The sequence below is a fragment of the Condylura cristata genome, unplaced genomic scaffold (genome assembly GCF_000260355.1).
Source record: "Condylura cristata isolate star-nosed mole 26May11 unplaced genomic scaffold, ConCri1.0 scaffold00017, whole genome shotgun sequence".
Classification (NCBI taxonomy): Eukaryota; Metazoa; Chordata; class Mammalia; order Eulipotyphla; family Talpidae; genus Condylura; species Condylura cristata.
Window position 1 is genome coordinate 8,786,515 of NW_004567118.1, and position 22,821 is coordinate 8,809,335.

Sequence of the window (22,821 nt, forward strand, 5' to 3'; positions counted from 1 at the left end):
TTGGGCCAGCTCCCTGGCGGAGGATTGAACTCGTGCTGCAGTGGCTTCAGAGCTCTTCATAACGCGGGGCTTTAACCTACTGCGCCATCAGGGAGGGCCCTTTTTAAAGATTCTTTAGAAATGTAAACTATTTCTTAAATGGTTGTTAAATTGAATTTGGCCCCAATTTTATGGACTTAATTCTTAGATTGAATTTACCCCAAATTCCAGGACAAATGCCTATAAGACTTGTGTTCCTGGGATACCAGTAGTAGATTGAATTATTGATTCATGGTGGAATGGCTCCTCTTAGTTTATGGCTTAGGGACTTTTGTAACAGAGGAGTATCCAGGATTCTCTGGAAACCAAGAGGAGCCCTGCTTTACTGGCTGTGAGGTGGGAAGAAAAGGAATAGCAGAGTGCTGCATGGGGATGCTGGGGAGATGCAGCTGGCCTCCAGGTCGCGGGATCAGCTTTCCAAAGGGATTGCCCATGAACCTGCCATTCGGAAACATCTTAATTCTCCTCCCACTCCCCTGCAAATCTCCAATTGTGCCAAAAGAGCATCTCAACAAGGAGGTCCCAGGGTACCGACAGGTGCTATTTAGATCAGAGGAGCATGTCCTCCACCCCACCCCCCACATCCTCGGAGCTGTTCAGTGCCCAGGGGACCCTGGTTCTCAGTTCCCTGCTCCTCAGCACCTCTACTGCCTAGCACACTTCAGGAAAATTTGGTGTTAGTTGCTTATTCCCACACATTTGTGAAATCAGTCTCCCAGGATGCAAATCACTGATTTCTTTAAGAGGACAAGGCTGCATTTGAAGTTGTTTAGTCTCAGTTGTTGACTCTGAGATAATTGTTTTCTCTCTTCTGATTCAGAGTCACTAAAAATATATATATGACTTTTATTCCCCCCTTTTAATTAAACAAATCTTATCTACATTGCCATGGCAACAGCTATGGACTCTTCCCTCCATCAGATGTGTTTGAGCAGAATCAGAGACTCAAGAAGCTCAGACCTTGCCAGGCTGATGCTTGTGTCTCTGCTTCAGAGGGGGCAGCATCTGAGTTGGGCCACACAGCTATTCAGCCTCTCCTTACACCATCCAGAACGACTTTATAATCCCCTGCTGGGACAAGTGCATTGTCCTGCCACCTTATATTGTACTATAAATATGCCTGTCCCTCAAGAAACTGAATGCTTCTCTGGGTGGGAGCTGGGCTGTGGTGCTCAGCACACAGCAGAGAACAATAGCACGTGGAGAATGGATTAAAAAATCAGGACAATCTGGCTACGGGCACCCTGTGGGCTGGCTGGTACAATTTTCAGCGCTCCTTTACTCCTTTGTAAGGAAGGACATTAGGAAGACTTTTAAAAATAAATATTTCCAATTTCTCCCCAAACAAGAAAGATTCTTCTTGTTTAGCCTCACTCATGGAACTTAATCCACGGGCATGATTCTTTCAAATACTGTATTTTGTCTAGTTAATGTATTTGTTTCTTTTCCTAAATACCCTACTTTATACTAGACATTAATCTAACCACTTAGACATGATTAGCAAGCTAAGAGTCTTCCTTATTAAAAACAGTTAATTTTTCCCCTCTTAAAAAAATCAAGACATGTGAATCCCTGAATATGCTCATTTATCACCACCCCCCAACAAGGCACCCAGGAGTGCTCTGTGTAGGACATGAATAATTTTTATAAAAACGCAGTTGCTGACTGTGTCGTACATTCACCCAGCTTTTTAAAACAAAGCAAATGATTACCATCAATTACAATAACCTCACTAGACAAGACTGCAATTAATCTACAGCTCTTCAGATAACGACTCCTGCACTGTGCCAAGGAAAATGCCTGGCATTAATTGACTTATCACCATCGGCAATGATAGATGGGGCAGGTGGCAATGCGATCATTCATTGTCAAAAAAATAAACATATGCATTGTTGCTAGGAGTGTCTACTTTGGTCATTTCAGCAGATCACCAAAATTGGAGACCCACGGTGGCTTTAAGATAGCTTGAAATCAAAATAAAACGTTAACCTGCAGGTCAGGATGTATTTACTTTAACTAAGACTAAGTCTCCATTAGAATCCGATTAGGGGGCATTTTCGAAAAGGAAATCATGGACTGTAGCATTTCAACATTAGAAGGTGTATTAAAGTGAGCGGTCCACCTGCTCATTAGGATGTAAGTCACTTTTATGAGGCCCTCAAATTCTACTCCATGCCTGGTAATTCCAGCGACAGCAATTTACTGTTTTCAAAGGCAAACTCATTCCGCTGATGGATAGCCCCCATTGTTAGACCATATATTTAGCTGAACTTCATCTTTCTGTAAATCCCATCCATTGGCTGTAGGTCTTTTCCCTCATAAGCCTACAAGATGCCAAAGCTTTCTTGATCACTAAAACCCTTTAAATATCCCAAGGGCCAACACCTAGCTAACTGATTTCCACAAGAACTTGTTTTGGTGCTTCCAATATTCCAGTTTCTTATATGTAGGCCCACACCAGTTTATAGCTCACTCACACCAAGGGGCTTGGAAAGAAGTGTGACATGACTGACGTGGTCTACCTGGGGCAAGGTCAAGTACTTGTGCTGAGGTTACTTGAGTTTTCTGCTTGAGTTTTCTCTGGAGCCATGGACAGCTGTGTGCAGCTGTTCTCCAAGTTCCACCAGGCTAGATGGCACCCAACTTTGTCATATGCAAAGGTTTAAATTTATTTGCAATTTGGTTTTACTGAGGAAGTTCTATTGTTGAAAAAATGGAGATAAATCAGGCAGAGCCAAGCTACCATGGGGGTGACACCTAAGGGGAGAAATACTAACACCTCAAGTACTGTCGAAAAATTAACAATGATATTGGACAATAAATATGATGGGATCAGAACGGGGGTGGGATGAATGCACTGGACAATGGTGATGGCACATGGGTGAAGTGGTGGTGGGAAGCCCATGGGGATTACAACTGAGTTGGAAAACAGCACAAAATGAAGAATGATGTAAAAAGATAAAAAATATAATAGTGGAAAAAGAAAAAGAAAGAAAATAAATCTGAAAAAACCCAACACTACTGACCTTTAAAAAAAATGTCTTGGGGAATTTTTACAAATGTGCATATGTGGATCCCACTCCTGGAGAGAGTGATTCAGCTGACTTGGTGAAGGACTCAGGGATAAATATTTTGACAATGTTCCCCAGTTAATTCTGAATTATAACTGTTTGAATGCTTTCTTCACTGAGAACACTTAATAATGTGCTTCACAAACCTAATCTTCAGATTTGCCTAGGTTTTTTTTTTTTTTTTAAAAATGTGGATTCCTTGGAGAACCAGATAACTTGGGTATGGGGTAGGTCTAAGGACATCAATGTATTGAAAAATAAAATTATTATATTTCCCTGAAGAAGTTTACAAGCACTCATTTTCTCCAAAAAGGTAGTTTATACACAAGTTACAAAACACCCTTATCATCTAAGCAAAGAAAAGCAACTCTAGGGAATCATACAATGTACATAGAGCTTTTAGCCTGGTAACCAACTCTGGTTACATCCATTCACTTAATTCATTGATAAATGCATTTTTACTCTGAGGCAATGTTGTGATAGACACCAGAAATGACAGTTCAGTTGGGGAGAAAAAACAAGAAGTCACAGCAAACAAATGAGCAATCACATCAACAAGGAAAGGAATTAAAAATCTTAAACCACCATATATTTGGAAAAGAAGAGTTTATCCAATTTTGAATATTCTCTAATTCACAGGGGCAGTCTCCAGTCACCCTCAAGAGAGGAGGTTTTGCTCTGCTATACTTTAGTTCAGCTTATGCCACTCCTGGGAGTTTTACCATGATAAAGCCTTTGGCAGACATCCCTAATCAATTCCAGAATAATCCCCTCCCCCCAACAGATCCAGGAAGGTGACTGATGGTCCTGCTCAATCGGTCCTCCATGCAGTCACTACTAATAGATCACAGATGAAATCTACATACAGCTTCCCCAGTACTCAGTGCCTGCATACCACGGCGCCTCTGTCCCTCATTTTCTGCTCGATCTAGTTGCCTAGCAAGTGTGGAGTACTTTCAGCGTCCCATTTAATTTCCAAAATAACCCTGAGAGATGTGTAAATACAATTTTAGAAGGATCAAGTAGCCATTCCCTAGCCACACAAGTCGTGCGTATTACAGGAAGAGGTACACACCTAAATCCGTTGAGGCCAGCGCGATGCTCCTGACATCACTCTGCACGGCCTCTCTTCTCAGTCCCGACCTGCTCCGAGAGGCTCCTCCTGACCCCTTCAAGCACAACTTGTCATTTCCCTTGCCTTTGCCGCGGCCTCAGTACCTCTCCGTCACTGTGAGGCATTATAGTTGAATAGTCTGAATTTAGGCTTCTTTGGGCTCCCCTACGGTAGACGTCTTTCTTCCCCCTTAACCACTGATATCACTGGAACTAGCAGAGTGTAAGTGAGTTCTCAGGTGTATTGTGAGTTATCATTAAAATCTGTCCACTGGCTCCATTAAGATCAGGAGCCTACTCTCCCCACAGTTTTGAGCTGTGGGGTTGAGTTGGACATTAAAAGAAATAGACACATATTTCTGCCTGGCTTTTTTTTTTTTATTCCAGGGTCTTTTAGAAACTTATCTGAGGTGGTGGTGGCCACACTGAGAAGCAGCACCCAGCTCAGACAGAGACAGGAAGAGGGAGCGGGTAGGTGTGTCTCTGTGGTTGTGTTTGTCTCCAGGTCATGGAGGCGGCACTGACCAAGCCCTGTCCTCTGAGACCTCTGATGACCTTGTTGCATCCTACAACCATCCAAAGGAATCTTCGGGAGCAAAAATCCCTGCCCACTCCTTCCTGTACCCCACATTGAACCAGGTGAGGACCATGCTGTCTTTCTTGTATATGAGATTCCAGGAACAAGAGAACATTTTGCCTGGCGGCCAGCCCCAGACCAGGCTTTTGACACCCTTCCCAGATTGTGGAGCATGTGCTGGGGGTCACTGGGTCTCTACCTGTGGACCAGCCTTTCCAGTCCTTGGGTCATCTGAGGGTGGGTGGGGGGCTTTCCTTTAAGTTGAACGAAGTGGAGAGGGAATTATGTCTCGCTGCCCTCCCCCCATCAAACTTTGATCATTTAACTTGCTATAAAATTAGTCACATGAAGAAACTCTATATGGGTGAGGCATATCCCACTTCTGTGAAACTACTACGGATCACACTGCCTTCTCCGGGAAATGAAAAGACTGTGAGTCCTTTCTCAGTGTATTGCTTCACCATATGATGAACAATGCCAGCTTTAAATATGATCCTGATTTAAAAAGATTAAAAAGACCTGGCTGATAATGACAACATACTTCTCTGATTTCAAAGTCTTCTTGACATTAGCTACCAAGGACTTGAGCAGAAAGGTAGTTACAGGATATTTAGCATAGAAGGACCCTTGAATCCTAGTTCACTGCCACCCTCAGTGGAACAGAGGTAAGAGGCCAAATTAACCTCACCCCGCCTGTCAAAAGCCTTAACACAGATGACAACTGTTTAAATTCTAGCTCTCACCCTATAATTGAAACTAGTTTGGTTTACTGCTGGGGCCTGAATTCTTTCTGAGACGTTGGTGGCGCATAGTGACTCTCCCCATTATTGGTGGCCATGGTGACATTTCCCTCTGCATAAAACCTGGCTGACTACTTAGTGGCCTGACATTTATTTCACAGTGCATTATAACTTCATGCAAATAAGACCCATTCTCCTGACCAGGAGAATTTCAGACTCTGTGCTAACATGGTAACATCTGGGAGACAGGACGCCGAGCTAGGTAGAAGATGTGTACACAAAAGGTGAGGTCTGGGCTCTGAGCAGTGCCCAGCGAGATGTCAGGACAGGAGTCACAGTGAGGTGTAACAGTCTCTGAAAGAAACAAGCCATTTCATGGTGGCCTTCCTGGCAAACCTGGAAATTCGTTCTTGACTTCCACGCCAATTTGCGAACAGATGGGAAGAAGGAGGCACAGAACTTTGGGTCTCAGAGACTAGAGAAGAGCTTTCTCTTTGTCACAGATGGGAAGAAGGAGGCACAGAACTTTGGGTCTCAGAGACTAGAGAAGAGCTTTCTCTTTGTCACCCCACCTTGGGTTTACACAAGCACTGCGCCGTTAGAGCACATGCAGCTCAGGCTGTCCACCTACCTCCCCGGAGAAGGCCTGTCCATTGAGGAGGTGCTCTGAGCCCTGGCTGTCCTCACTCCCAAAGTGCAGCCGGATCTCCTCCAGCCGGTGGCTGTACGTCATGGGCCCCCCGGAAACGTTGACCAGGTGCTCCTTGTCCAGGCGAAGGGACACGTGCCTCCCAGTATTGTACATGGTGCCGCTGACCTGCAAGGCAACAGGCAATGGTTCAGTAAGGCTCCTTCCTCCCATGGCCCCCAGCCAGATGGGGTCCTCGACTGCTGTCTCTGCTGCTCTTCTTAGGGAGGTACCCGGCTGTGGGCAAACAGAGAGTAGGAGCAGTGGCCCCCACAGGACATGCCCGCCCCTCCTGGCTTCTAGGGCATTCTCCGTGATGCACAGACCACATCATCATTTAGGAATATGAGGCAGGCACGCAGAGGAGACTTCATCAGCTGAGACTAGTCTCTGGGGTACAGAGGTTGGAGGCAGGTTGGTGTTGACATGACCCCACCTTTAAGTAACATTTACACTTCATTGTTATAAAAATACCCAACTTGTTTAATCTTTATATTCTCTGCAGTTTGTCACTATTGTAAGAAAAATACTAAGTAAGATACAAAGCCCCACTTTAATTACTAAAAGATAGGCATTGGAAGATACAGGACAGTAAAATACAGGACAGTAAAGGCAATAAAAATCAGATACAATTCTATGATTAACTAATAACCACCACTCATATTGTGGTATATTTATTTAATATTTTGGGAAGTGGTGCAGCAGATCTACTTTATTTTATCGATTTATTATGATTTTTAAAGGGAGTACCACTGTTTTATAGCCTCGTTCACTTTTTGACAGGATTGGATTTCTCTCAGGTGTGTCAGCATAGATCTCTCACGAAGGAATATTTATATTTAACACTCCTAACGAGATATGCCCATATATATATACACTGGATCACATATATATATATGTGTGTGTGTGTATAAAGAGATAAATGGCTTTTCCCACATGTCTATTCACTAACATGAGAATTTTTAGGCTAGTACTGATCTTTGCAATATGTCATTGAAATGGCTGCAGAACACTTCATTGTTATAAAAATACCCAACTTGTTGTTTAATCTTTATATTCCCTGCAGTTTTTCACTATTGTATAAAAAAATTACTATCATGAGCATCCTTTTGGAAAAATACTTTTACTGATCCAGGAATATTTCACTAGGCAAATTCTGGGTCAAATGGCATACAACGTGCTATCCTATTTACCATCTATGGCCAAATGCATTCTGGGTGGAAAGCAGGTCCCAGAGCCGAAGCAGCCCCTGTAATTCTCTTCAATGGTATGATGCACAGAACCATGAGATTCAACCCACGTCACCCCCGGGCACCTGTGGACTCAGGCAGCTTAGAGGGGAGCAGCACTGAGCGTTTCCAGGTGCACACCTGAGCATGATTCCTGGGTTTCCCTGCATTTCTAGAGATGGGCGTCTGTCTAATGATCCTAGGAAAATCATGCCCCATGAAACAAGGCAGAGACTGAGTCATATGTTTGGCCACAATTTGCAGTACTTGGAAAACACCCACACACTGTAGGTAGGACAAAGACTCTTGCACCAAACCACTTGTAGTGTGCTTCCTGGTGACCTTGGGGAGTTCACTGAGTTTCTTGACTCCTCAGTTTTCTTAACACTAAAGTAGAAACCAGAACATGTCTCCTGAGCAGAGAAGCAAAAAACTATAAGGCTTATAGGAAACAATCATCAAAACGATGGTGAGAGATCCTTCCTTCTCAATAATGGTTTGTTTATTTTTATTACTGAGGTAACCCTGGTTTACAACATGGGAGTTACTGTTCATGGCTGTCAAGTTTCAGTTCTGAAAGGAGTCCTGAGAGGGAAGCGGTGCTGGTGGCCAGCAAGGGGCATGCCACGCAGCACACTGGGAGATGGCTAAGGTGGTACCTGTTATATGTGTGTTTTACCATAATGATAAAAAACTGGGGGGGAAACTCCCCTCGGGTTGTGAGAAGTAAATCAACAATATACGGAATTTGCATTCCCCTCCTCCCCGACTGCCAACTGACTGCTGGTCACAGCCGCACTTCCCAGCGTCCGCTGCTATGTAGTGCTGCTCAGAAATGGCACAAGGAAGCACTCTGATTACTGCATTTTGATGATGCTTCTTACTTTGGGTTTTAAAGCTCCAAATGTGGGGTGCTCCCAAGATCATTACAAAGGCCACAAAACAGACACAAAACCAGGGCAATTAGGAGTATACCATCACGATTTCTAGTTCCTCCATGCTACTTTGAGGCCCTTTCTGCTTATACTGCTTTAACTCCCCTCCCTCCGCCATTCCCTCCTTCCATTCCGTTATTAAGACAACATCAGTGCAGCCGACTCTGTTAGAAGCTCGGTACCAAGGTAAGTACAACCAGACACTGTTCCTGCCCTCACAAAGCTCACCCTCTCCATTATGTACAGACCAACGTGGGCCAAGGAGGTTGTGGGAAATCCATCTGACATTCTACCACTGGCCTCTGTGTCTTACAATTAAATACAAGACCCCCCGCCACCCCCACCCTTCCCCTAGACACCGAAATAACATTAATTTGTATTAATCAAAAAAAGCTGTGTAGTCAGGGTATGGTTTGTTGCACTTTAATTTAAAAATAAAGGCTTGACAACATTATGTATGGTATCTAGCGATACATCTGCACTGTAGTAATTAACAATGCAGCAGTGTCATTTTATCTGTGATGCTAATTACTGTGTTTCCAGTGAACTACTTTGGTGCACAGCATGTCGGAAAAAGTGGTATTATGCAGACCAGGAAACAGAGCTAAACGGAGAAGTTGAAGCTGCGGGGGATATCCAGGTTGCCTCTGGCTGCCTCACAGTTCTCCTTTTTGCTTTATTTTAATGAATTACAAATGAGCAAGGAGCTACTGATGCGCCCTCTACAAATGAGCCAAGTGCCTGCCACCGGTGGAGGCTGGGTGACTTGACCAGGGCCGTACCGTGGTGGTGAGGCAACAGTCTTCTGACTCTACGCCTACTGGCCTTGAGGTGAGCAAATGCAAGGACCTCAGCTCATTTCAGATGAAACTATGCCAGATATTTAATTCTTTCCTGTCTGTGGTTACAGCTCCAGATACGGTGAGATTCTCTTTCAGGGAAGTAGAGGCTTGGAATGGACTGCAGACACTTATGCTGGTTTGAGACAAGGCAAAACTGTGTGTGTTGAAGGAAGCAGGTAACAGGTGTGCCACAGAGGTACTTGCAAGACTGAATGTCAGTCGGCATTATCTCGCTAACTTGAAACCACCTGAAAGCAATGTGTCCCTTTGCAAAGTCAAACAATTCCTCCCAGGTTATCTGTGGCATAAAGTTGGGTTTCCTCCTTTAGGAAAAACCAGCTGCCTGGTTTTGCAGCTGCTCACCATGACCCATCAACTCTTTCGTTTTGGTAATATTATAGGAAAATAAATTTGGCTCAAGGGTTTTTTTTTTTTTGTTTGTTTGTTTTTTTTTTGCAAAATTTCATTCTTTGAAAGTTGGCAACAGTCCTGTTTGCAATAGTTGGCATCTTGCTTTGAAACCTTGGTGTCAGACACGGTGCTAATTTTTGAAATTACACTTTGTTAACTCTTCTGTTTCTTTCTCACCATACCCAGCCCCCACACAGGGTGGGGCTGAGGCCCATCTCACGTGCATCCTCTTGGATGGGAAGATATAGCTCTAACTTAGCTTGTGGAGTGGAGGCCCCCACAGGGCACGGGTCCCACAGGGATTCTCTGGTGCTTTTCTGCCTAGAGGCAACCCGCTCATCAATGCGGGAGTCAGGGTTTGGCCCCATGTGGCAGTGGCTCTAACGCTGTGCTTTTAACCAATGGAAATGACTAGATCAGCATAGTGCAGTATTACAAATGCAGGGTGTAGAGTAGAAGCCCCTCAATGGGTTAGATTCAGAGTACTTGGGATTAATGACTATATTATCAGGGTTCGCCACAGAAACAGAATCATCAGGATACACATACACATGCAGAAAGAGATGTGCATTATGAAATCAGCTCACATGTCTGTGGAGGTGGGCAAGTCCATCTGTGGGGTAGGCGGCAGGTTGGAGATCCAGGAATGAGCCACACTGAGGCTCAGGTCCAAAGCCTTCTGCTATAGAGTTTCCCTCTTAGTGGGAGAGGTTAGTCTTGGTGTTCATTCAGGCTTTCAACTGATTGGGTAAGGCCCACCCATATTATCAGGGGCAATCTGCTTCATTCAAAGTCCACTTATTTAAATGTTTATCTCACAGAACATCAGAATAATGTCTGACCAAATATTTGAGCACTACGACTTGAAACCAGCCAAGATAATACATGAAACTAGCTATCACACTTATTTTCAAATACCATTTGCTTTCTTTATTACATCTTGTTCCAGTAACTCATACCCAAAAAAACTGTGCTCATTTTGCACATAATAGACTGATAAACATATAATACAGTGAAGATCTTTTGGCTTAGTGAGATAGCACTTATGGGGTTGATGTTTATTTGTAGGACGCTAAACTTAAATAAACGTTTACCTTCGGAAATTCCAAAAAGATCCACCAAGCAGTTGCTTGCTGTGGATACAAAGCTTATGCGAGGTTTCCATTATATTCTCCCTCAAAGCAGTTGGTCCCATAGCTCCTATAATGTATTCAGAAATAATTCCCCACAGCTTAAAAGGAAATGTAACTACAAATGGAGTAGTGGAGAGGAAACAGAATTCTTCTAGAATTCTAGACTAGAATTGTGTAAAAGGAAGAGCTGTGTGCATTCTCAATGCAGCTGGTTTAGGAAAGGGAAGAGAGGAAATACCCACAGATTTTCTAGACTCACTATGTGCTAGATACCGTACTATTTTTAGATCAGGAAATGAGGTACAGAAAGGCTACTCAAGAATGTAAGGAGCAAACAAGGAGACTAGAACCCAGAAGTCTTATAACATAAAGCTCAGGGTCTTCCCACTTCTCAGGGAACAACTTTCAAGCCACCAATGAGACGCTGCACCCCATTCTCTATGACCCTGTACACTTTAGAAATTCGTTTTTCATGATGGGGTTGGCACGTGTTCATTGATAAGACAGTAGGGATGACACTCTTGCCTTTAGCATTCAGTCTTGTTCAGTAGACTGTCTTTTCCCATGGTTTGAGTGAAGGCACTGGACTGATGGATGTAGCCACAACGCCAGCAGTGTCTATGGTGTGTTCCAGGTCTCCTGCTTGGTATCTGTTTAATCCTCACAGCAAGCAGGTGAGAAAGGCATCATTACCCCTGTTCTAAGCAGGAGATGGAGGCTCACAGGGGTTAATGACTCTACCTGAAGCTCCACTGAGAAACTGGCAGAGCCAGCATTCCAGAATGGTCTGTTTGACTCTAAATTTTACAGCTTTCAAAAGTGAAGTAGAAGTTGGCAGAGAGTGTTGAGAAAATCACGTTGCTTATAAGTAGCTGATGGGATCAGGGAAAAATTCTTAAAGCCATATCGTGTCCCTCTGGATATGCCAGGAGGGCGTTCATTTGACCAGGTCTGGTTGGAATATCCTTGGAAATTTTTAGACTCAGGTTAGCCAGGGAATCTCAGTCCCCATTTGCTGGCAGATGAGAGGGGAGTCAAACCTACCTATAATAGGGTAGACTTAGTAACTGGGTGACTGGGACCATCACGCTGGCTTGGTGCCTAGAGGCATTACTGAAGAAGATTCAATAGCCATGTCATATAAATTAGGTATCCTTTCTTTGCAATGGAGGTTTCCTATTATATGTGTCTGACCGCTCTGCTGAGGTGTGTAATAGGTCTTTGCAATGTAATTAGTGAGCCTAAGAGATTTAAGAACACCACTTAGTCTGGTTCCTGCAGTGTAGCTCAAGATGCCAAAGGGCTGATTTGTAAAGGCTGAATGCGAGAAGCCAGGGGACCGCTCGCTCACACGGGCACTCTGGAGGCACCACTGGAGAAAGAATGGTGTGGCAGAAATGCCAGGAGCCACTCACTGGCCTCTGCAGTGTAGCATACACATGGATTGGCCAAATTGGGCGGGGTGGACTCTAGAGTTAAGAGAACTTCAGAGAAACCCAGTCCAACCTCTTTATCAGTAGCCCAGGAAACAGACACAGGGAGGGTAGGAGACTTGGTGGGGAGGGCATGCCGTGGAGCAGACCCGAGGGAAATCCACCAGCTCACCTCTGTCTCACAAAGACATAGGCTTCTAGGAGAGAATGTGCCTTATCCTTGTCTTCCTCCAGGTCATGCTGGCTGGCAGGGGGATGCAGCACACAATTTTGGGCTCTGCCTTCACCTCTATACGGAAGTCTGGCCCAGACCCTGGCCAGGGAGGTGGGCTGAGAGTGGAGTCCGGAAGGCATTTATCCACCATGGCCCTGGGAGATGGGGTTCCAGGCCTGAGTCCCGTGCACTATTTGTGTGGTGAGCTCTGCTGCTAATCACAGCAATGATTCTGCTAATTTAATATTACTTTGATGACTTATAAGTAAAATTTAAATTTTCTAATTTCTCTGTGTGTTTAGGTACTTTTTAATCCCCTACACAAAATCTGCAAGATTGGGTGATTGTGCCATTTGCAGACAAAGAAGCGGCTGCACAGGGTGTGTGACACACTCAGGGTCCCACCATTAGTGGGTGAAGGAGAGGAGATTGGATCTTACTGTCTGATTTCAAAGTCAGTCTCTCTCTGCTTCACTGTGCTTCTCCTGACCCTCTGCAAGTGGGCCCCATCTGTCTGAAAAGGCCCAGCACTGATCTCAGGGTTAGTTTTCCAATTCTCCCACTGGAACTAAACCATAACCTGCCAGATGTTGAGAGCATGTAGGGTTCTTGCCAAGTCTCTCTGCTGGTTGTCCGCATTCATTTTTTTTTTTTTTTCTTTGACTCCAGTTAGGGGCTAAGCGCATAGAACCACCAGAACCAGGCTGGATCATCAAGGGGACCAAAGGCACCGATCCCATGAAAACTACTGTTCTGCTCCCTTGCAGACTGGAAGCCCACCCCACTTACCTGCAGGACCCCAGGTCACCTATACATGTCAAAGTATTGGTGATTTTCTCAAAATGTGGTCTAGGCACGCTTGCTTGGAGCTAGCTCCCCTGTTTCCTGAGCAATGCTCTGCTCCCACTTATTGCAAGGAAATGGGCAGGATGATGTCTGGGCACTCACCTGGGGGCCCCGCCCATCCACTTCCAGCCAGACTCAGCAGGTCTTGGGTGGGATTCAGCCAGTGACAGCTCCCACCCTCTGTCCGGCTTCCCCTGATATTCACGGTAAGCAAGACTGACAGATATTTACTGTTGGGGGCAGGAGCACAGTAATATAAAACACTTTCCTTTACGCCCCCTACCTCCATTCCTCCATGCCTTCAGGAGTTGCCTTGAGAATTGTAAGGATGACATAATGGTGCTCAAGTGTCTATGAACAATCTGAAGTGGGTTACATGGACTCATCCCCATGTCACCGCTTTTTCCCTAAACAAAAACTCAAGGTTAGGTCACCTTAATTAACTTTCTACAGCTTGCTGCAGAAAAGTTATTTCTAGCTTAATGTCACTTAATTCAATCCCTGATTCACAAGGCTGGAGGCAAGTAAGTCCTCACTTCCCTTCCTTTCATCTCCAAAGAAGAAAGTGATCTTTAAGGGCGCCATGGCACAGGAGGCTCATGGGCACACGCTGACCATCCCCTTCCCCGGGTGGGTTTCCTGGTCCTACTGGTCACGTTAGACTACTTGAGGCCAGTTTTTTTTTTCTTCAGAAATTAGAAATAGCAAATGTTTGGGGGATAACTAGACATGTTCTTTTGCTGACTCCTTGAGTCACTGTACACAAGTTGATGTACGCTTACCCTGTGGATCTTGGCTATCTCAGCTGCCCGCCTTCAGGACATACTCAAATGTCCTGCAATATGTGGCCAGCAGGAGGTCTAAAGAAGTGAACCAGGGAAGGTGTGAGACAATAAGGAATGATGGAGAGAGGCCACATGCAGTGCCATTTCTTGGCTATGTCTGGAAGAACATGAAGGACCCTGGCTTGATGCTTGCTTCTGGGGGAAAAACCATGAGGAATATGGAAAAAGGGGTGGGAGCGCAAGGTTCACGTCTCATCTTGTCCTCTTTTGTACTGTTCAATTTTCAAAAGTAAATACAAAGGGAGACAATCCCATGTGATGTTCAATCTGGGTCATGATCCTGCTGCCATGATGTGGGCCCAGGAGCTAGTCTAGAATCGGAAACAACCTATCTGTGCAATGTTCTCAGAGGTACCTTTAAAGAAACAAAATCAAACAGGGAAGTTCACATTAAGGACAAGTTCTGCTTAACCCAACACAGCAAAATATTATTTTAACATGTCATCGATACAGAAATTATGAATGAGATATTTTCATTCTTCCCCCCCAGTCTTTGATATCCAGTATGCATTTTACAGGCAAAGCACACCTCAGATTAGACTCAGTCTTTCCAGTACTCAGTAAACACATGTGGTCAGCGGCTGCCACGTCGGACAGCAAACCTCATCAGGTTCCTTTCCTGTGTTTCCTCCCTCACGCAAGCAGAGTTAGCTTAAAGAGTGGGCCCCTAGGTAGCCATAGAGAGTGCCAGACCCTGGGGGACACTAAACACCTCAGAATAGGTTAAGGATACAGTGTGGACAAAATATGTTTTTCACAGAAGCAAATGGCTCCCTCCTGTTGAACCACATTCCTTTATTTTGGTGACTTACACTGCAAGTTTTATGGGGCACTCATGCATGGGTGAAGGCCAATGAAAGTCTCTTGGGTTGGTAGTTATAATCTACTGACCTTGAAACCCAGTGATATGTGGTGCTATTTACGAGGAATGCACAATGAAACCTGTGATCTAAATTATAAATCTCCTAATATTCCTCTGAAGAAGCTGGTAGAATCTGAAAAGCATGAGCTAGACTGAGAAGATAAATGACACAGAAGCAGGAAACCTTTGGCTTACAGGTGTATTTGTGGGGAGATCAGTGAAGACTTCCAGAGTGCTCCACCCCATGGCTGCCTCCTTCTCCCGTTGTGAGAGCCTCTGCTCCCGCGGGGAAGGTCAGTCATCTATCCTTTATTCATTGAGGCTCTCTGTCTCGTCAGTTAATGATGGTACATTGGAGATTTTGCATTGTTATGTGGGTCTCACGTGCTTTGCATTGCTCAGTGGCTCAGTGCACGTGCAGTGAACACTTCTGTACCGTGGAGAGCAGGCTTAGGATCTTAAGCTGGTGAGTAAATATCAGCCACAATCAAATTCAAACAACGCTCCACCCTATACGCTCATGAATTCATTTTACTGAAATCACTACCACTGCCATTTATGATGAAGCTCTTAGCACTTGAGGGGGGAACCTGAAAAAAAAGACACTGATTTACAGAAATAGAATCCATCCTTTTGAGACACCAGAAACCAAGGAAACGACATTTTCGGACCACAGGCCACATCCAGATGGACTACTATGACCACATGCCCGCACCTCTGCCAGCCTGCAGCCCGTGTCTGCACAGTGCATGCATTAGCAGCTCACTCCTCGCCATTGCCCTGGGAGGCAGAAATTTTTATCATCACCACCTAGATGAAGAAATTGGGTCTCAGCGAGGGTAAATAGGCCACATTGATAACACCTGTGAAAGAGCAGGTGGGGGCGGCACACAGAGCCAGGGTGCTGACTGGGGCGAGGGGGAGGTCCCTGCCACCCAGGAGTGCCAGGGACATCTCCCAGAAGCGCTGGCATTTGCAATGGACTCAGGGATGGAGGATGTGGACGTGCAGTAGGACCTAGAGTAGGGAATAGCTTCCGCGAAGACCTCGGCATGGGGGCAAGAAGAGGCAGGCAGGGGATGCAGACAACCTGCCAGTGATGCTGGAGTGGTGGGGAGTGAGCAGCGCGGGGGGTGGCGGGGTCACACGGGGTCTGTGTGACAGTAGTTCCCGCACCTGCTATGTGATAACTCTCCGCTGGGGCTTCAGGTGAGTCATCTCCACTTTTCAGCAAAACCCATGAGGTTTGGTTTTGGTGAATCTCCCTCTACTAGTTACAAGCAGGGAAGTCTGGGTTCTGAGAGGTGGCCCAGCCAGCAGCAAAGAAAGGGGATCTGAGCACGCGTCTGTCCCAATGCAGTGTGAAATCACGTCAGGAAAGGGCATTTTCTGAACTAAGAGATAATCTGCGCGCTCTGCCCAGGTGGGCTCTGGTTCGCCGCATCTCTCCACCAGAGGGCGCCCTGCCCTCCCGCCTCCTGGGAAAAGCCTCTCACCACCACCCCGCTGCTCCCGCGGCATCTTCTCTCCCCCTTCCCCAGTCTTCGACTAATAGGAATAAAATCTAAAACCAACAACCAAGAAAAGCCCAAACAAAATGATTAAGAAGCTGACAGCACCAACCAGAATCTCACCTTAGGGGAGAGAAGATAAATACTGCAATAACCAATAGCTCAGAAAGATATGGCTGGGTTTTACACAACTGATAGACCATTTCATGGTTCCAAAGCAACAGTTACCTCAGCTAATCGGCCTTCCTAATACTCCTGAGTAAAATGCCTACTGAAAGGAGGGAATGGGCCAGGCGGCTATAGGTCTTTGTTGCTTATCCTACCTGGAAGGCAACCTCATTGGAGCCAGAAGATTTGGGTGGTCTGGAAGTTACTTGTACAGTTGCTCCCACTGACAATGGGATAACATATTCACCATAGTTTGTTCACCAAAGAACAAATTAAGTGCAAAGCTGTGCCTGCTTCTTATAAGCAGAAGACTATCAGAAGCTCAGAGAGCGGGAAAGAAATCACATCCTTCCCCACACTCCTCCATGTCCCCCTCTCCTCACAGAGCTTCTGACTATGAGGTGATTGCCAGGCACCTTACTGTGACAAAATTCCTTCTACTTCTTTTGGTCAGAGGACTTAAGATACAGCAAAAATCTTTCTTTCTTTCTTCTTTTTTTTTTTTGTTAAAGATTTTATTTATTTGTACATACAGAACTGGGGTACAGGCCAGAGATGCAGGGATGGCGAGAGGCTTCACCAGAGACAGAGTAGGGAGCAGAACAGGCTGACTGACGAAGTACACTGCTGAGGGGAGCAGTGGGCAGGTCAGGAGAAGTGTCTGCAACACCATGTGGTCACCTCCGGGGTAGGGGATTGAACTCATGGGGAAGTGGCTTTAGCCTCTTATTGCTGTGCTTTGACCCGCTGTGCCACCATGGAGGGCCTCAATAATCTATTTTTACTAGTTTCTTCCAGTTGTTTCTAATGCATATATACACACTGTTGTGCAATCATGGTTTATTGTCAATTCAGGCAAATGAAGAGAATCTTGGAGTCCTCTATAGATCTGACAGGCTTTAATGCTGAAGCAGGGGACCAAGTACACAGGCAGACCAGCAGGCAGGCAGGGAAGGAGGCTGGGAGGAAAGGAGGCTGGGAGACAGGGAGGCTGGGAGACAGGGAGGCAGGGAGACAGAGAGACAGAGAGGCAGGGAGACAGAGAGACAGAGAGGCAGGGAGGCTGGGAGATTGGGAGGCAGGGAGGCTGGGAGATTGGGAGGCAGGGAGGCTGGGAGGCAGACAGCCAACCAAGCCTCCCAGCCTCTGAGATCTCCATGCTCTCTTGCTTCTCTTTCAAGCTCTTGCTGCTGGGCAGGTGTCCATAATTATAGCTGCATGTGCTCCCTCTCCCAAGTTCTTTTGCAATAACACCTTATTACGTGAGGGCAAGGAGACCCAGGAGGAAAACAAGACCACAGGTGCTGGCCATAGAGACCTGTGGCGGGTAGTCAAAAAAGCGCCTGAGCACCTCCAGTGTCCTTACACACACAAACACAATTCTTCTTTTTCGTCTTCATCCTCAGCATATAATCATTCAACAATTATTTTTACAAGACCACCTCCTAAAGCCTCTATAAACTGTCTTCCCCTCCCTAACACTGAATTTAACGCTGTATTTTACTATATTTTCTCAAATCTCAGATGCCATAGATTGTAAACCCGCCATGATTTTATACCCCAGGAAGAGAAAATACCAAATAAAACGACGACACACCGCCACACACTCCCACATTTGCGGGAGGCGTCCCAAAGAGATGGTAGGACGCGAAGAGACTGTGCAGCTGCCCAGGACCAGGCGATGAGCGGAGCCAACGAACTAGGACCCCTTTCTGTGGGTGGCGACCCGCTGCCTCCTTCCAGTGCACCTCCTAAGGTACTCAGAGGCCTCACAGCACTGGTGGTAACCCTTTCCCCTTTCCATGACACTCAGAACTTTGTCATGTGTAGTGACACAGATACGTTGCTCTGTAAGACCTACCTCAGTGATTCTTTCCTTCCAAGGGCGAGCAGGCATGTGACCGCAACTCAGCGTTCCCTTCACCGCACCATCCCGAGCCCCTTTACGGCAGCGCCCAGATGACTCAGCGCTGAGAGCCCCAGTCAGACACGCTAGGAGGCGCGTCTGGCAGCCGCCGCTAGAGGGCAGTGTGGACCCGCGTCGTGCCCAGGCGCGCAGCGCGCAGGAGTCTGGCTGCCCGGGCTGAGCCAGCCTCCTGCGGGCACAGTGGCTCACCGCCGAAGGCGAGGCGGCTACCAGGCGCCATACCACTCCGTAGACCTACTCAGGGGATGCTCCTCGACGCTGTATCTCTTGCCTGCCCTCCCCTACGTGATTTCAGAAGGCTGCCTCAGCACCTTTAAATAAAAGCCACACTCGCTTCTTCCCAGCTCACCATCCTGGATGGCAGGGGGAGGCCATGGAGAGAGGAAGACATGTCTCCCACAATCTGCAGTCTCAGTTCTAACCACCGCACACTTACCGTGAAGGGCCTGCAATATAATTGTTCCACTTTGAGTAACAACAGGTAGCAACATCAATATTTGATTTTTAAAAGGTTGTGTGAACAGTTTTAAATATTAAAGATAAAGGCAAAGACTCCGATCGTCTTTTCATCTCAGCAGCTGAAGCATTTTAAATGAAAACACGGTGCTAATGAGCAGAATAAGGCTGTTTGCCCATCACATGGTATCAGGTTGCAATAAAGCAAAATGATTTTGGGGGTGGGGGGTGAGGGTAGGAAGCACTATCTATACCGGGAAGTTTTCTGTTCGTTATCTCTATAATGAGGGGGAAATAACACAACTCTGCCAGAGTAACTTCTTCCAGCTCATTGTGGGCTGTTTAGCTCCCCCAATGAGTGGTCTGGGACAGGTTCCGAGGAAACCTCATAAATTAACTATCCGACTTCCTACCTAATGAGCCCAATATGTCAATTTCCAGTGATCAAAAACGATGCAATTCAATAAAGCACAGTTCATTTTGTAAGGAAATATACTTTTAATAGGGAGAACTGCAGGGTCACGGGCCTCCTGAGATAATTATGGGCCAGAGGAATTAGAGGCGTGGAGCTGCATTTACTGTCTGCAGATACCCCTCGGGGTTTGTGTGGTAGATATTGTCTTTCAGGGACAATAAATTCCTTCATTATATTTCCATTACTGCATTAATGCAGCGATCTCCAATTTACTTGTAACCAAGAAGGCTGGTTATTCCTGAAACTTGGCATATAATGCTAATGAGTTCTTGCAAGTCAGTCAGCTCCCGGTGTGTGATGTGTGTGTGTGTATGCGTGCACATACAAATGTGTGTTATGGGGTTCAAGGAAGCAGGCAACAAAGTCAGGAGCTTGAGAGCCCCTAGGGTCCAGGGCCTGTGACAGCTCAGGTTAGACAGATGGTTGGGTGCCTTGAAAAGTCAGGAGTAGATAGTCTAAGAGCCCTGAAATCTCAGCAGAAAAAGAAGTCTGCTAGGGTTCCACCCCAGAAAAAGGATGGCTACTTGGTTGGCGTTTATTAACTAAACTGCAAAGGCAGGGGACCGGGGTTAATGCAAACAGAATGGAAACATGAGAGCGCTGGGCAGCACAGGAGAGCACAGGAGCCAGACTGGAAAGCAAGAAAGGCTTCTGGGAACTCGGGCCCATGCAGGGGTGCCCATGCCATGGAAGAAGCACAAGAAGTTTCACGGTGACCGGCCAAGGGCAGCCCAGCCCAATGGGTGTCTCCTATAGAGGCTCTGCCCTGGACTGTTCTTTTAAGAACGAAGACCCACAATCAAGCTTGATTCTGTGATCCGCACCATGAGGGAACAGGCACCTTGAGGGACAGGCGATTTTAAAGATGGAGGCGCATGGAATGAATTTCACACGCTTGCTTGCAGGAGCAGACGGTCTCCACGATGCCATCCAACCCTGCTATGAAGCTCTGCTTTAGAGGGGAAAGCCAGGCAGGAAAGACTAAATCCACCGGCATCTCCAACTGGTGGCGTGGGCAGTGACGGAGCAGGCGAGAGGACAATGCCCGAGTGAGGTTCAGGTTTTGGTTCCTCTACTCTTAGCTGGGTGGCGATGGGAAAGTTGCCCAACCTCTCTGAGTTGTAGTTTTTTAACTGACATTTAATTTGCCTGGCAGTTTGTCTGTTTCCAGGTATGTGAAAGATAAATGAGTATGTCCATTTGCTTACTTTTTATTTATTTCTCCAACACCAGAGATAAGGAAAAAAAAATAAGTTACAAATAGAACTGGGATTCTTTCCTTGAAGCTAACCCTTATCTATAATGGAACTTACTAGGAAAGTAAAGTTGTTAATGCAAATAGCTTGGAAATAAATGTCTGAAAAAAGAAATTTTCCTTTTTGAGTCAGAGGACTGAAGTAAGAATACTTAACTAGGAGGGGCTTACTGAAGGTGTCAAGTCCGACCTCGCGCAACAAACTCTTGCGGTCCCTCATGGACAGTGACAGGCAGTGCTTGTCACTGCTGTCCTTGAACTAAGGTTTGTGCTGTCCTTAAAATAAGGTTCCTGTTGTCCTGAAGTGGTGGGAGGGGGTCTCACCAAGGATTTTCCATTACTTAAAAAACCCTCTGGGAGCTCTCCTTGGTGACACAGCGGGTTAAAGCACAGCACTAAGAAGCTAAAGCCGCTTCCGCATGAGTTCAATCCCCGCCCGGGAGGTGACCCACACAGCGCGGCAGACCTCTCCTGACTCGCCCGCTGCTCCCCTCAGCAGTGTACTTCCTCAGTCTGCTTTTCTGCTCCCCACTCTGTCTCTGGTGAATCCTCTCACCGCCCCTGCACCTCTGGCCTATACCCCAGTTCTGTATGCACAAATAAATAAATCTTAAAAAATAAAACCCTCTGGCTTTTGACTAAATTCAACTAATGTACATTGAACATTTGCTAACTCAAGTTCACTCATATGTCATTTAGTCACCAGAATAATCACATGAAGAGACTTCAATTATGCCTGATCTTAGAGATGAGAAAACTGAGGTTCAGACAGGTTGAGAACTCACCCATGGGGACAACTAATATGAGGAGAGGGGCACCCCACACTGATGCCTTTGCATAGAGTCCACATCTCACGTTCGTTGTAACAAACACCTTTGTTTTTAACAACTCTCATCTCATCTTCAGCGACCTCTGGACTCTTTAAAATAAATGTTGCATTTTGGAAAAAATTTAAAGAAAAGGTGCAGGGTTCTGTGTACCCTTCTCCCAGCTTTCTCTGCTGTTTTCTGATCTCACATCATCACTGTATACTTGTCACAATTTAAAAATGAACCCTGGCACACCACTGTTAACTACACCACAGACTTTATTTGGATTTCATCAATTCTTCTACACTTTTTGTCTGCTCCAGGATCTGATATAGCCTCATACTGCCTTTAGAGATGCTTTGTTTTAATCTCATGTTTGTGTCAACCTCATCTGGGAAAAGGTTGGGGAGGGGATAAAGCTGAAGGTGAACGATTTTGCAACTTGAAAAGACATGCTATTTTTTTTTTTTTTTGATTCTGCTCTTGGTAGAAACAATTTTAAAAACTCAGTGCAAATGCTACTTTCCTGTTGGTTCAGAGTCCTGGCCTACATCGTACCATGGCTATGAAGGTTTGGGTTTGAGATTCAGCTTTCAAAAGCAATGCTCCATCATTGTCTTCATTCAAGGACAGGAAATTTCAAATCAACTTTGTGCTTTAGCATTCACTGCATCAAACCTTCCTGAAGTTTCCATGATTGCCAATAAATAAGACATTCCATCATCTTTAAGGCGTCAAATCTTCTGATAAATTGAATTCCATAAAATATTGCTCTATTGATCTGAGTGCTCAGTTTTCAATAAGGCAAGCTGGCCAGAATTGCTGGCTGGGACTTTTCTGCAAAGGGTGATATGGGCATCGAGGGGTAGAGGTGCTTTTGAGGTGGGTCTCCAGTGCTTAATTTCCGTTCCTGGCACTCTGTCAATTCCAGTGAGCATAGTGACCTTCTCACTATTGCTTCTACCTTAACATTAAAGTTTCACTTATGCTGATTAAAGAATATGGCCAGGAGCCTGTGAACCTCTGGTGGCCAGGGCTTGGCACGTACTGGGTGCACAGTGCATTAATGTGCCCGTTGCTCCCAAAACAAAAGAAAATCACGCTTGCCTCCAAATCCAATTTTGAATTCATCTCATTTACAGAGTCATTGATGAAAACTGATGACGTGGCTAGACTGAAGAGGCAGAATCCAAGCCCGGTATTTTTCCCAGTTTTCTCAGGGCGGCTCTTGAAAGAGCCTGC

The 22,821-nt window shown here is 45.8% G+C and overlaps 1 protein-coding gene across 2 annotated transcripts in view; it reads right to left on the minus strand.

Annotated features, from left to right (window-relative positions):
* Window positions 1-22,821, minus strand: part of CA10 (carbonic anhydrase X) — a 432,800-nt gene that overhangs the window by 81,697 nt on the left and 328,282 nt on the right. For both annotated transcript variants that reach the window (XM_012726343.1, XM_004684388.2), the window contains exon 5: window positions 6,172-6,357. In XM_012726343.1, the coding sequence (XP_012581797.1) occupies window positions 6,172-6,357 (186 nt within the window). The remainder of the gene's footprint in view (window positions 1-6,171; window positions 6,358-22,821) is intronic.